Below are 15,637 nucleotides of genomic sequence, written 5' to 3'. Positions count from 1 at the left end.
TGAAAAATGAAATCATGGGGCGTGAATCTACAGTATATAAATTACATGACGGATGGATTTCTCTTGTAAGAATATATACATCACACTGACATTTTTTTACATGTTAATCTAAAACAAGAAATGTGATTTAAACCAGTCAACACGTACTAAATTTTAGAAATATAATATTATAAAATAATTGGTAGATAAATGTTGAGGCCAATGAATGTGACCAGTAGAAAAAGGTTGTTGTCTGGTTTTCTTGATCTGGTTTTGGCCTGAGAAAAACACTTGTTTTGCTAAATTGAGACTAAAACATCTCACAACATTAATCTGAGTAACATATCAATTTATCATTGGTTTTCACATTTTACATTTATAAATAAAACACAGTGAAATAACATAACATTATGTGGGTGTGTATACACATAGCGTTCATACAGAATCATAGAGGATACAGGTTTAAAAGATCTCATCAGCTTTAAAATTCTACATAATAAAAACCCTGAATCACAAACTCATCAATTTATTTAATGTAATTATAATGATATATGACAATAGTATATGATGATATGAATGATGGTTCATAAAACTTAAATATAAACTAAAATAAAGTCTGCAGGTGGTGTTCTGACTTCTCTCTAGTTCAGCTTATATATACATGAGGGAGGTAGGTTTTTCTACAAACATCAACACTATTACATGTATATTATATATATATATATATATATATATATATATATATATTGTGTATGTATATGTATATATATATATATATATATATGTATGTATGCATGTGACCACAGTTTTGCAGTGATGAAACTGTCTTTTAACAGTGCAGAGTGACACTGCCCCCCTCTGGTCACAAACATGTTCTCAGTCAAGAAAGTTAAAGTGCAGACAAGGCTTCATTCTTCAAATACATCTACTGCATGTGTTGTTGTTTTTTTACTGTATTTTTGTCAAACATCGTATTTTTTAGAGATGTTTAAAGCTGTGTTTTCTCTGCATATATCTCCTGAGGCCTCTTGTGGTGACAATTAATAAACAATTCATGCTCACAGTGTTTGTAACCCGTTCTGTGGTGAATGAGGTCACTGTGGGTCGCTCACATTTCAAACACTAAAGTTCAGATCTGGTCTCACACTAATTACAGTCCTCACGTCAGGGGTCAGCGACGAGGTCTGTGGGTCAAATCTGAAACTGCATTTCAAAACGGGTCAGAGAAGCACAAGGTTTGAGTTAAACGGACGTGTGCGTATAGTGGTATAATTCTTCACACTCTGTTATAGCATGAAAGTTGCTTAGAGATCACGTCGCGAGTTTTCCCCTAAAATTTAGTGGGACACTGCACTGTGGGCCAATTAGGTCAAAATCCTTCTGTGACTATAGCTGGCCTCAATTAGTGCCTAATTAGGGCCCACACAAATGTGACTGAGTTAGAAAAAAAGCTTGTCATGGATTCTGTTATTGGTTCTCCTCCTGCATAATGACCCCAACATGCAGCCAGAGATATAGCCTGGTGTTTAATTACCTCACAAATCCATCAGCACCCCCCCTCACTGACCCCCTCCCCCGAAACAATGAATTTCATGAAGCTTTGAATGGAAATATTATTGCAAATGTCCACATGTGACATCTAAAGTGTCCATTTAAATATGGAAAAGCACAGAAGCATCCCCCCCCCAATATGGCGGTTCATGAATAAAGTAGCTCGTTTGTCAAATATATGTTATCTATGCACATACACATATACATAAAATAAAATATTAAGAAGCATATACTATAACTTAAATTTAATTTCCAGGTGACTTATCCAGACAGGGAGAATTAATCTAAAACATAAACTAAAAAGAGACTTTTCCTTTATTTCATCTTAAGATGATGGTGATTTTAGATTTTAGATAGATAGATAGATAGATAGATAGATAGATAGATAGATAGATATACTTTTTGGGGAACTATGTATATAGTACTGTATACATTGTTGATAGTACAATACAGTATTCTATGTTGAACTCTTTATTCAAAATGTCTTCTCTCTTTTCTTACTTCTCTTACTACTCTTATTGCTTTTCTGAGCTCACCTGTTCTTCTTGTAAATCACCTTTCATTGTACCATTGACCCTGTGTTAACTTACATAGGAATAAGAAAAAAATTGTCATAGCAGCCATAAAATGAAGAAAGTACAGAAATACAAAATAGAAAATCCACAGTTGAACACAACACAGTTAGTAAAGCTGAGACAGTCAAATACAGTGCAGTCAATACAAATAAGTTTCATAAAAAGTATAAAGATACGAGACAATTGTGCGATTGTCTTGTACAGAGGGGGTAGAAATATTATTAAATATGATCACATGTGGATTTGACTTCAGTCTCAAACTTCAATCTGTCAATGACTATTTTACACAATAATGTTATTTTTGCAGAAATAATGTTCCTTTCCTGTATGGGACTGTGCATTGGTCACTTTAGTTCATTGTTATTAAAATTAGTTTTTAATTTTGCAGGATTCACTTGAAACTGAATCTTCACTAAATGTAAACATGTAAAATGATTTGCATATCTCTGTCTGGGTCTAATTCAATGCTTGTGAATGACGAATCATCAGTCGGTGTTAATTAGTGTAATGAGAAACGTGCACCGTCACACGCACGCAGCTCGTCCCCGCACACTCCATCCATCCATCCGCCCACCGAGGAGGAGGAGGAGGAGGAAACAGGACGCAGCTGCTGCACAGTGCGCAGTTCACGGTCAAACTCTTCACACACACACACACACACACTGTTGTTTCTATCTGTCTCTCTCCTCCGGCTCCCCCAACGCTCTCACAGCCGCCTGTTGCGCTCCTCGTCCGCGGTGATCGTCCCGCACAGCGTCGGTGAGTGTTCTTCGGGAGCATGGCTGCCATCAAGGCTCTGGAGCAGTGGTGCAGGCTGCAGTGCGACGGCTACAGAGATGTGGCCGTCACCAACATGACCACTTCATTCAGGAGCGGGCTGGCGTTCTGTGCCCTCATACACAAATACAGACCGGACCTGATGTGAGTATTCAGCTCAGGATGAAGGAGACACAACTATTAGTATCTTTGAGTCTTGTAGTAGTTTCCTCCGAGAGTCTGTGATTGTCAGTGATCAGTTTTATTCTTATCACGTTTTAACCCCTTAAATGTCTGCTGCTATGTTATTATCTGAGCCCGTAATGTAAAAGTGTGTTTGTTGTTGCGTAGAAAACACATTTGAGTTAAATTCCTCACTGTCCTGATGCTTTAAGCTTCATGAGGTGTTGTCCAACATGTCTGACATCTGCGTCCATTGTGTTCCTGTGTGTCCAGAAACTATGACTCACTCAGAAAGGAGGACGTGTTCGAGAACAACAGACTGGTAAGTTGTCGGCGCTCTTGTCGTACTGACTTCACGCTCTCCAGGATAAAGGAAAAAACATTCCCACCTTTTCCACCTCAGACACATCAGACACAAATCTGCCTCTTCTCGTGGCCTCTATGCTGCTGGTTGATTTTAATATTTTAACGTTGCAGCACTCAATCTTTAAATATCTGAATCTGCACCTTCCCTCCGTGCACTTGACCTCGTTTATTTTCTTAACCCTTCCACGACCCGAGCAGCGCGGCCGGGACCTCTCCATTATTTAGTCTTCTTCCACTTCACCAGCTTCCTGTGAGGATGACAGGCCCCACGCAGGGGCCACAGTGCGCTCTCTCTGCACGACTTCCTGGTTCTTCTTGGATGAACCGATGACAACAAACCTGAGCTCGGGGGGGTGGGTGGGGAGAGGCTCTCCAGGTCTATTCATTTTGAATGAGGCTATCTTGTCAACCTGCCACTCGATCCACGTGATGAGGACGCTGTTCAACGTCTTGGGGGTGAAGCAGGAAGAACCTAAAACCACGATTTGCGGTTTAAGTGTGTTTAAGTCTCTCATCAACTGAAGATGCTCGCTGCACTGGAATATGAGAATGAGACCGGTGTGGTAATTCACACCCTTCTATATTTCATGAATAGTCTCATGTTACTTACAGGTGGTTGTTTTTCAGGAGCTGTTGAATAAGAGGTCGTTCTCTCTTCTGTATTTTGCTTCTCTTCTTTTTTACGTCAACACTTTCCAGTGGGGCTTTGCTTTAAATTTAATGAGCGTGTCACAGGCTGATCCTTAACAATGCCCTGGTATCCTGCTCCTTCCATCCCCATTCTTATACCGACCAGCTCACAGGAAGTTTGCTATTCATTATACAGCTCCCTTTTTAGACCTCCCTGGGGCCGGGCCACAGAAAGGTCTATTTAAAGTCCACCGGTTGTCATTTTTACACATGCTTTAACGGCAGGAGTCTGTGTGCCCATGTTTTTGTGTGGTTGTAAAAAAAAATGCTTTGGTTCTGTTTACTTGGCCCAACGCACACTAGCATTAAACGTCGTCTTGGCAGGAGTCGATGGCTGTTGGTTTAATTTTTGTATTTTCTTTTTTTTTCCTCTCAAGGCTTTTCAGGTCGCAGAGGAGAAGTTGGGGATCCCGGCTTTGTTAGATGCAGAAGACATGGTGGCGTTAAGGGTCCCGGACAGGCTGAGCATTCTCACCTACGTCTCCCAGTACTACAACTACTTCAAGGGACGGGCCGCAAGTGAGAGCATGACCAGTAATTGTGGAGCAGTCGTGCACCATCCCATTTAAGGCCCTTTCAGATAGGACACGGCATGCGTTGCACAAGGACAGTTCGTTTTTTTTCCCGCTGCACTGAGCAAAGCGTAAAGTTCAATGTTAAACTTTGGCCACTGCGCCAATAGAAACAAAGCTTGCAGCCAGACACCGAATGAACAATGCAGGACAAGCTCACATTGTGTCCGAGCTCCCTGAGATATTCTTTTCCTGAGAAAACAAAAACAGACCCACTAATAGTACATGTAGTAACGTAGTTCCTGCTAAAAATGTCAAAAAGTCCGCTTATTGTTCTGAGCCCAGTGGCAAGTGCAGCACGAACAACATTCTATGTGAAAGGGCCTAAAGATTTTCTTTTATTCAGACCTTTTTTGGGGAGTTGTCTGTTTGTCCCAGTCTTGTGAACGTAATATCTCCAAAAACACCTTGAATGAATTCCTTCAAATTTGGCAAACGTGTCCACGTGGACTCCAGGATGAACTAATACGATTTTGGTGGTCAAAGGTGAAATGTCACCATAACCCCTCAAAACACATTTTTGGCCTCTTGAACACAATAACTCAGCACCACCTTGAGGGACTTTGCCACAAACAAACACTGGGATGTAAAAAGTAACTGATTTAACTTTGTTAGTTAAAGGTAAGAGGTCAATATATATAGATACTTTCCCCTCCGTTTTACGAAATACATCTGTCCAGACGACAACAGAAAATTGGCTCCAAACGCTGAAAACAATTGTACAGGGCCAGTAGGTGGCGATAAAGTCTACATTAATACGACAAATGCCGGAGAAAAATATCGTGAGCATGCTCGGTGAGCTAATTGAGTGAGCTTGTTGTTTCTGGTGCACGCTCGTTACGCAGAGCAACAGTGGGCATGCACAAAGTGAGCTGTGACGTCATCGTTCCACAAGTGCTCAGTTTTTGAAAATCTGCTCTTTGGAAGGCGTTTGGAAAAAGTCTCCGGTCAAAGGACTTAAAACGTGTGTGTTTGTGTTTGTGTGTGGACGAGAGTCCCAAACACACTGAGGAAAAAGTTTCACAAAACATCTGCATTAGTGTGGACGGAGTTTTAAACTCTGTGATGAACTGATTTTAGTTCTTGGGGGTTAAAGGTCACTTTGACACCAAAAATCCCATTTTTGGCAATAAATTAAAAGAACAACTTTGTTAAATTGACAAATGTCTAATTGGATAAAATGATGAAATTTGGAGTCAAACATCAACCTCACTTTTGACCTCATCATTTCTGCAAAAACATTTTCCTGGTCATTATTTAACGTCAGAATTCAGAAACAGATTGTGACCATATTTCCTGCAAATGGACTGGTTTGGTGGATTCACACATCTATAGGTCCATCCTTGCAGTTTTCATGTATTTTTGGGCTGCAGGTGGACAGTACCTCTCCTGGTGTTTGACAGTAATGTGTTCTGCTCAGTGGGAGGTGTGAAGAGGCCAGCAGAGGGCTCCAAGGAGGAGCCATCAGAGAAGAAGAATCTCCCTGTGGTCGCCAAAACCTTTGTGTCTAAAACCACGGCAGAGAATCGTTCTCCGTCCACTCACACAGCTCAGATGTCACCGAAACTGCCCAGAGCTGCTGCTCAGGTCAGGAATCAGCATCATGCATTTACAGTCTTATAATGTTCATTTTAAAATACACATATTAAAGGATTAGGTGGATTTTTATCGTATTTCAGTGGGTTAGGTTTTGGATTCTCATTTTCTTTCACAGAAGGTGGTTTTGGCAGAAAACGCCAACAAATCCGGGACTCTCAACAGCAAATGTGTGGCGTGCAAGAACCACGTTCATCTGGTGCAGAGGCACTTTGTGGAAGGCAAGCTCTTTCACAGAAGCTGTTTCAAGTAAGAACTGGATCCATATTCATTGACACTTTCCTGTCATGTGTTGTGTTTTTACTGCTTTGGTAATTTGATATTCATACATTTCCACCAGATGCAGCGAGTGCTCCGGCACGCTCCACGCAGGAGGCTACAAACTCGGGAAGACTCCAGACACTTTCATCTGCAGCACCAACCACAAAAGTTGCAAACCCCCCTCCTCTGAGGTCGCGAGCAAAAATGTTCTCGCCACTTCAGCTGTGCGATCAAATGGTGCCAGCCAGACCCAGAATGCACTGCGGCCATCGTCTGTGCTGTCAGCCCCGCTCAGTATCATCAAGAAGCAAGTCAGTGCGACTCCACCTCCCCATTCCTGGACGTCGTCGGCCCAGAGGACGCAGGTGGCCCGGCAGAGGTTTTTCGAGACTGCTTCGCCAGTCACGCAGGCCTCAGCTGACAACAGGAAGCCCACGGAGCCCTCAGGTGTTTTGGAGAGGCCAAAGGTCACGCTGAGTCCTACTGACGAGAAGAGCAGAGCCAGGAACACAACTGGATGGAAAGTAGCTGAAGAAAACTGCAACAATAACAACAAACGCGCGTTCACCGTCCGTTCGGCAGAGAGGCGGTGAGATTTGGACTTTCTGGATACATCTCGTCTTTCCCCACTGTATGTTGTTTCTGTATAATGACTTTTCTCATCGAGGCTGATGGCGAGGGCTTTCTCTCGCTGCAGGTTTGGAGACGGGCCAAGTTCAGCTGACAGCCCCGGGTTGAGAAAGGAGAACTGCAGCCAAGGCCCAGCAGGAAACTGGGCAGGACAGCGCTCCACCAGCCAGGCGGACAATAAGGAATCGCTGCGTCTGAAGGCCGTCGACAAAGACGACACGAGGCCAACGACGGTACACGCAACCGCCAAAGGCAAGAGCTGCTAAATTCATTTCAGTCATTCTTGATCCATTATTTGACATCTAGCCAGCATCCACCCCCTCGCCCATTGTCTGTCTGTCTCAGAACGCATTCATAGAAAACAAAGCCCTTTTGTCACTGTTGCCCTATTTATACAGCCGGAGCATCTATCTGCGGCGCTGCTCGCTGACATTTTAATTTTCTGTCTCACACTTGTAATGAACTTTCGGAGTTGAACTGTCATTCTCCAGGGAATGGATGTGCTTTTAAGACAGAAATACAATTAACTGTTGCCACAGTATGAGCGCTGATAGAAGTCTCTCTATCACGGGAAAGTAGTTCTGCTGCTTGTTGATACGGACAAAACTCCAGTTTGTCTTGGAAATCAGGATTAACTCTCACATTTTACAGAGTTTGTACATTTATCCATTAATTTCACGCACAGATTAGAGAATCATCTGTGGGTTTAATGCACATATGCAGGTTGACGGTGACGTATATATGGTGAAAGAAATTAAACCAGCAATTGTTCTTCTGATCTGTTTACGTATCAGACATGGAGAAGATCCCAGGAAGTTTTTTTTGTCATATAGAAACTTTGAGTGCACACCCCATTCGTAAAACACTTTAAAATGAACGCACTGTTTACTTGATTTTTGAAGGTGATGATTTGTGAAGGATGCAGTTATGAGCTTTACCGTTATTCCCTTTTTCAGTGCTGAAAACAATTAGTCCAATAATCAGTTGGTTGATCAACAGAACAATTTTGATTATAAGTTGTTTATCGAGCCAGTTTGCTTCACTCTCAAATCTCATCCACTGCTCTCCTCTGTTTTTATATTAAAGTGCAGTGGCTGTTCTGAACCTGCCTGTTTGGAACGGGCTGGTTGCAGCTCTTCTTTATGAAGCTGTAAAAGTAACCCGCAGTAAAAGATCGGCTGCGTGACTCCACACCATCGCTGCTGCACAAAGAGCTGTTTATTCAATGTGTATTAATATTGAACATATCACGTCTTCAAATCGCAAAAACCAAATTTAGCACTTCTTTTTCTTGAGCCCTTAAAAATACACACACACCAAGTGTGAAGCTGATGAGACGAACAGTTCACGAGGTATAAGATTTGTCTTGTTATGACTCTGATAGATAACAATTAATCAACAAATTAAAATTACTGATTAATTGAGAAAACAAATTCAAATTAATTAAAATTAGTTGCTTGTTTATTTTTATTCCAACTGTATTTTCATTTCCTTTTTTTCCGTACAATTGTGTCTCTACAGATCCGGTTTGCCGAGAGGGACAATCAGAGTTCAACCCCGTGAGAACCGAGCTCGTTCTAAAGTAAGAACCCCTCAATCATCTAATAATCAATGATTACTCCAGAGCTCACTCGGCTGGGGAACAGGAGGGTCACACGGGTGGAGGAAAACATTTTGTCTTTGAAACGACAGTGACCACTGAGCGTGTTCGTTCTCCAGAATGCAGAAACCTCGAGCTTCATCCATCTCTGTTCTTGTTGACTGGCTCAGAGTGCAGCCGCTCGCTCTGTCCCACGTCCTAACAAACCCCGAGGAGTGCCAGGCCTGAACTTTCCCTTCTCCTAACACTCCACTCTCTCATTTCCAATCTCTGCTGATGATCCCTCCATTCTTCTCCCCACTTTTTATCATGTGAAGAGGTGAGGTATTTTTTCCTTCTTTTCATTGCTGATTATCAGCTCTGTCAGCGTGTTACATGTCTGTCAGGTATGTTAACGGTCCCAGAATTATTGGCTCAATTCATGTGACTCTCTCACAGAGATGCTGAAGCTGAGCAACATAAGCCTGGATTCATGTCCTCGCCTTCCTCTAACGTCATTCCAACGAGGCCTCCCACGTCCCCAGCACCGGCGCCACCTCCGGTCTGCTTTGCTCTGTCTGACCCTGTGAACCTCGTGGACGTCTCTCCACAGAAACCCCAGCCCGACTCTGAAAACCTGGGTGAGTCACAGTTAATAATGGACACAAGTATTATTGCTAAAAGTTCATGAAGCAACAAAAATAAGACTCGGGGTGTAGCAACAGGTTATAGGCAAAGCTGGCAATTGCCTGGGGCCCCGAGTTGAGAGAGGGCCCCAGAGAAGAGCTGATTGCGTTAGTGAGAACCCCCTTGACCTCTAAAATCGTCTGTTTACCGGAGTCTGCAACGACACCATGGTCAGAAACCTCCAAACGAGGCCCCATGCCACCAACTTTATGTTAAGAGCTTAATAATATTAGAGGTTTGGTTGAAAACTAAATGTGTGAACGATAATGTACCTCGGATTGTGGATGGGTTTGCATTTACTACATTATGCACTTTGTTTATAATTGTTTAAAGATTTCGATGAAGGGCCCCAAAGGTCCCAGGTTTTCGTTGGGGCCTCGTTCACACACACATGCTGCAAAGTCCGATTTTTGTAGATTTTCAGTCGGATTTATCTGAAAACATTAAAAAAACATCGGCAGATTGAAAACATAAACCTTCCTGTCTTTTATTTCAGGTGTTAAACATTTCACAGGTGACTCACCTGTGAAATCCCCACCCGGACGTCCAGCTGTGGAATCTACAAGCTTTTCAACGACCACCACTCCAGGTTGGTTCCCATCTTTTTGAAAAATGTCATCCACAAAGCCACATATAGACACTTACTGAAAACCACAAAATGTGACCCTCAGGGTGGCGCTAGAGGGAAGCGGCTCACCTAAGTTAATGGTACCTTCTAGAGACCATGCATGTCTGTAATATTGCAATCAGTTCAATAGGTGTTGAGTTATTTCCGTCTGCACCAGAGTTGCAAGGGCATTTATGAGGCAACATCCACACAGGCATGTTGCCATGTGTGAGTTTTTTTCCTTTCTCATCAGAAAACATTAGCGGATTGAAGTTGCTGCAGATGTAAAACACATCATCCTTCCTGTCCTCAATTTAGGTTTTAAACGTGGGACTCGCTCGCCTGTGAAATCCCCACCCAGACGTCCAGCGGTGGAATCTATTAGCATTTCAACGACCAGCTCAGCCAATCATGGACGTCCGTCTGGTTGGTTCCCAACTTCTTTGTTTTCTAGGCCTCAGCCATCTTGTTGATTTCATATGAGCCTTGTCTTTTTAAACCAAAAATAGATCAGGTGATGTGGTATATATGCGACAATGCTTTTCTAAAAAGCTGCCATGAAAGGACTATCTAATCCTATTTTATCTACCTCCTAGGTGCTAAAAAGGGAAAGTATTTGTCACCCACCAACGCCTCCAGGACTGAAATGAGGTCACCCTCTGTAAGTTCCCTCCATTAAGTCTCTTAAGAGATTAATTAACAGCTCTACAAATATGCTTTCATTACATTCCCGGGTAAAAAAAAAAAAAAATGGACGACCTTCTTTACATTTAAGTAGCCAAAGTCTGGATTTTCAAATTAAAACGATCTTTACCTGACTGTGACTTCCTTTTGTTTTTCTATCAGGTGAAGTCTTATCACGTCCCGGCGGAGCAGATCGAGAGGGAGCTGAGTGATATCGAGACAAACTTGGCTCAGTTGGAGAAGGAGGGTGTGGAGCTGGAAAAGGAGCTCCGCAGCTGTGAGGAAGGTACGCTTTTTGTTTTTCTTCTCCCCCCGTTATCACTCGAAATCCTCTTCCACGTCCTCCCTTTGCCTTGTTTAGACAAATAAAACCGAGTGTGGACAAATCAGAAACAAGCTTTTTCAATTTTGAAACCAGCCGCAGATGTCAGTGGAACATTTTGCTCTCCTGCAGCGGATAACCTCGCTGCAAACTTTCATTTTTTTATTGAATTTGTGCAAACTGTCGATTCCCGCTGCTGCCTCGGTATCTCTAGTGTGGAGTTGTGTCCTGGTTGCTTCTCACACACACACACATTTACTCACTGTCAGCTGGAGGTGTGTGTGTGTGTGTGTGTGTGTGTGTGTGTGGAGGGGATTTACCTGCTATTTCTATTACTGTTTCTGCAGCCAAATGAGGTGAGAGGCACAGGCAGCCCACAGGGATGTTGCTTCTCTTTTTAAGGTAGTGGGAGTCGGGGACCTGATTGCTTTCCTCAAGGTCAACACGACTTGGGTATGGTTATATATATATTCTGGTCGATTGCATACAGTTTTTTTTTTCCTCTACCTGCCACCCAGGATGCTTGAGTGTTCAATCCCTTGGCCGGAATTTGACATCAATTGCACAACCACCTAGGAGATCATCTAACTCAACCGGAATTTGTCGGCGTGAAAAACTAAACCCTGACAGAAGTTCAGTTCATGTTTGTTCTGGTGAAGGCAGACTGGTCCTCCAGTCACAGTCTTGACTGACTTGACAGTCTATTTGATTGATTGGTCAGTAATTGGGAATGGCCAATAATCATTTTTTAAAAATCAATTCATCCACCTACTCAGGTTTCTCCAGTCTGACCTGGTGAGGCAGAAAATGCAAGCTGTCGAAACTGCCACCCAGCGCTGCGTTGTACTGAATGTTGTGGGTCACTAAACCACAAATACATAACAAATCTATTATATTAATACAAATATTTAAACTGCATTTAACATTGTAAATTGGATCTGCAATAGAATGTTCAATATTTGACTTTCTGAGCTGGGTCCCTTTTTTCTTTTTTTTTTTTTTTTAAAGAGTGCAAACACTATAAAAAATAAATACATAGAGCTAATCCCTGCAAGAGTTTTGCTCGTTATTATTTAATAAACGATTAAGACAAATCTGCACTTCACTGTAATCCCTCAGTGTTGGTCTACATTTTCAATATGCATCTACTGCAAATAACAGTTATTTCATTATCTGCAACATCAACTTCAACATATAATATCAGAATGTAGTGAGAAATGTTTGTTAAAAGTGACATTTAAAAAGCTTGTTTTGTCTTAATGCCTGGAAAAACAACAAATCATTTTACAAACTGGACACAAAGAGTATTTGGTGTTTTGGAAAGTGGAAAGTGGAAAGTGACATTTTCATATGAAACTAACTGTATTGATAATTGATCAACCAAAATATTCACACCCTGCAAAATAAAGGAGTGTCATGTTCTATTTGAGGTGTTTACAACAGCAGGGACAGTGTCTTACTAACTGAGGACAATTCAAGGTGTTGAAAGATGCTGTTCCATCACATGACAGTAATATTGACACTGAATGTAAAGAGTGAGATAAGCTGCAGCCTCTGAGGACGTCGTCTTCAGGTTTAGCTTCAGTCTCTAAAGAGGCTGTGCTGACACGGTCCCAGGAGGTTAGTCGCCTGTCACCAGCCACATTAAACCAAAACCTCATTTGTAACTGCACTTAATTTTATTATTGTGCAACAAACACAGTCTAATGAAAACAAAGACTCGATCTGACGATGATAAAATGAACCCTGATTCTTTTTTAATTTGTTATATTGGGGGAAAACGGTATAATATAAATGAAGACAGAATTATTCTGACACTTCAGTTGTTATTTGACATTAGTGCACAGAACCGTATTTAAACAATGTTTTCTAAACACTTTCATTGAGTTTAATTTATCCCTGCAGAATTGAATTTGCTCAAATGTAACTGTACAAGCTGAGAACACAGCAGTGGACTAAATTATATAACTTATAATTATATAGGCATTATAAATCATTATTGAACATTATCAATGATCACAATTTGTTTAAAAATTAATGTATTGTTTGTTTTTTTTGTTTTCAGAGGGAGAGGGAGACATATTGATGGACCCACTGATGGTTGACTGGTTCAACCTGATTCGAAAGAAGCAGATGTACATTAGAAAAGAGTCGGAGATTGTATACACGTGAGTGAAAATAACTTCTTATTTTGAAATTCCAGTGTGAGGGAGAATTCAAACTTCTTCACTGTCAAACGAAATGAATCGGTTCAAGATTGCAAACATTTTTGGAATCGCTGTAATTTTCATGATAAATTAGTTTTGCGTCTCTTTGCATGTAATCAATGATCTATTTGTCCAGAGCCAGGACACAGGAGCTGGAGCAGCAGCAGCCAGGTGTGGAGGGGGAACTTCGCCGGCTGCTGGAGACGCCAGGTGAGACAACGCAGTTTTTAACTGCAACTCTTTAACTTCCCCTTTTTTTCCCCACTGGACACTGAAATCAACTCCCGTGTCACAGATCATTTAAAGTCCAGAGAGGAGCGACAGCGGGAGACCATGTTGATGCAGATGCTGATGGAGATCGTGAACGGCCGAAATGCGATAGTGGAGGGTCTGGACGAAGACAGGCTGAGGTGACGTGATGTGTCTTGTAATTTATTGAAAAGAGAATCATCACTAATGCGGAGCAATGCTGTTTATATACTACAATCTAAATCTGACAGTTTTTTTTATTTTGGATGAATTTCAGGGAAGTGGAGGAGGATCAGCAGTTGAATGAAATGATGAAAAATCTTGGTAAGTATCTTTTTTATTTGAAACAAGTTTTTCCAGTCAGATTATATAATTCTAATTATCTTTGTTGGTGAATAGGAGTAAAGAAAACAAAAAATAAGAGGAAGTCCTCCATCTCAAAACTGTTCAGACGAAGAAGTAAAAGACGAGTGCAATGATCCTCATGGGTTTTATTGTTTTTGTTTTTTACTCAGTTATTTTTAAATTGTATTTATATTCTTTATAAACATTTTAAGTCGTTTTGATATCTACAGTAAGTACATGGAGTGCTAATGTGAAGGCAAAGAAAGAAATTGGGAATGTTTTTATTTTGACTGCAGTTTCAGGTTGGTTTTCGTGTTTCGCTAAAATGTTATTTAGGTTCAAGACTCACTTTCAGGTCTTAGTTTGTTGGTTTTTAAGTGCGGTGGGAATTTCTGTATTGTTCACGATTTAATCTTAATTCTTTTTCACATGGGGTGTCATGTTTTTCACGATTGTTTTCACGGTTAAAAAGGGGAAAGAAAAGAGGTGTTTAATTACATGGCAAATCCTGCTGTTTCCTTTATATTGATAAACAGAGCTGGAGCACTCACACTCAATGTATGGATCTGCCTACTATGTAAAAAATACTGTATATTTATTGCAATGTTGGAATGAGGTGTGTACATTTACAAGTCCAGCATTTCAAATTAAAATGCACTTGGTCAAAACAAGTGGATGCTGGTTGAGTCGAAATGAACTCTCGTGACGTGTGAATTACAAAGGGAGCACTGGCTGTTCCACGTGCAAATATGAATGAGGGGGAATAAATGTGTAATCCTTTCAACAGTCTTGATCCAAAATGAAATTAGTTCAGTATTTATTTAATAATGGATTTTAACAAATTTCCTGTAAGGATATTAGCAGGAGGAGGGGGAGGAAGAAAAAAGAGGAACGCCTCGACAATTAAGTTTGAATGGCTGTGGAGTGTAAAAATTAAGAGCCACACATGTTGAGCTGCCTGGCTGCAGCCCGGCTCGTTCCTTACCGTACTGTAGGTGGCAGCCTGGGTATGCAGTATCGCACCGGCGACAACTTGGAAATCCAATTTGCCACAGTACAGACAGTTAATTTCTTTTGCTAATTTTATAAATGCTGCGAAAAAAAAGTGCTCGGCTGTGCTGATGCAATAATGTTATGTGAAAGAGGATTAGGTAGAGCAGTAGCTTATGGCCGGGGAAGGCTTATAAACTATAGGTTGTATTGAGCTCTTTATCTTCAAACCTGGTTTAATTAAACATTACTCTCTACTAATATCTGCATCAGAATTGCTCGGCACCTGAGCTATTAAAAAACGTTCGAGCGACACAACGTGAGGAAACGACATTCGCGGTGTTTGCAGGGAATGTGCTGTAATGTTGCATATTTTAGAAGTGTGATTGAATGTACTTGTGCTACCATATATTTTCAAACTTGAAATCTGTTTGTCCAATAAATCCTTTTTTGAAGATTAGCGTGTGTAAGAGGGTTGAATTATTTACTCAATAACACCTTTTTACTACACATCCCAGAACTTCACTTCCCATGTCCCGAGCTTCACTGTTGACTCAACAGCCGCCCGAGGACGAGACGTCGCCTTCGCTGAGAAACCAACAATGCCGCGGCTGCTTTGCGTCAAAGCCGCGCGGCCGATCGCAGAGCTGCATCAGTGCACGCTTTTTTAATAAGGCCCCCTTAAAGACGGCATCAAGATAATTCACCGGCGTCAATAAATCGCAGCCACTTACAAACTGCACATCCCTCATTTTGAGATGCATGAAATTGTGATCATGAACTTGGAACACAATCTTTCAGGCTGAGC

General features: G+C 41.4%; 1 protein-coding gene across 1 annotated transcript; it reads left to right on the top strand.

Annotated features, from left to right (window-relative positions):
* The first annotated feature begins 2,657 nt into the window (after window positions 1–2,657).
* Window positions 2,658–15,289, top strand: micall2a (mical-like 2a). The gene is made up of 18 exons (XM_035181850.2): window positions 2,658–3,026; window positions 3,318–3,366; window positions 4,478–4,619; window positions 6,093–6,259; window positions 6,387–6,517; window positions 6,609–7,118; window positions 7,227–7,411; window positions 8,681–8,741; window positions 9,198–9,379; window positions 9,922–10,014; window positions 10,351–10,458; window positions 10,629–10,693; window positions 10,879–11,002; window positions 13,104–13,206; window positions 13,382–13,455; window positions 13,541–13,655; window positions 13,772–13,818; window positions 13,894–15,289. Exons 1-18 carry the CDS (start codon window positions 2,884–2,886, stop codon window positions 13,971–13,973), a joined length of 2,379 nt encoding a protein of 792 aa, XP_035037741.2. The 5' UTR covers window positions 2,658–2,883; the 3' UTR covers window positions 13,974–15,289.
* The last annotated feature ends 348 nt before the right edge of the window (window positions 15,290–15,637 follow it).

This window comes from Hippoglossus stenolepis, chromosome 16 (assembly GCF_022539355.2).
Source record: "Hippoglossus stenolepis isolate QCI-W04-F060 chromosome 16, HSTE1.2, whole genome shotgun sequence".
NCBI classification, from domain to species: Eukaryota; Metazoa; Chordata; class Actinopteri; order Pleuronectiformes; family Pleuronectidae; genus Hippoglossus; species Hippoglossus stenolepis.
Note: the sequence above shows the minus strand (reverse complement) of the source record. Positions and strands in the feature narration are given on the sequence as shown.

Excerpts from the sequence above, each read along its gene's own strand:
- micall2a (XM_035181850.2), top strand. The coding sequence starts at position 2,884 with ATGGCTGCCATCAAGGCTCTGGAGCAGTGGTGCAGGCTGCAGTGCGAC. Across the intron at positions 6,518-6,608 it reads TTTCACAGAAGCTGTTTCAA|ATGCAGCGAGTGCTCCGGCA; the intron begins GTAAGAACTGGA and ends CATTTCCACCAG. Across the intron at positions 13,656-13,771 it reads CTGGACGAAGACAGGCTGAG|GGAAGTGGAGGAGGATCAGC; the intron begins GTGACGTGATGT and ends GATGAATTTCAG.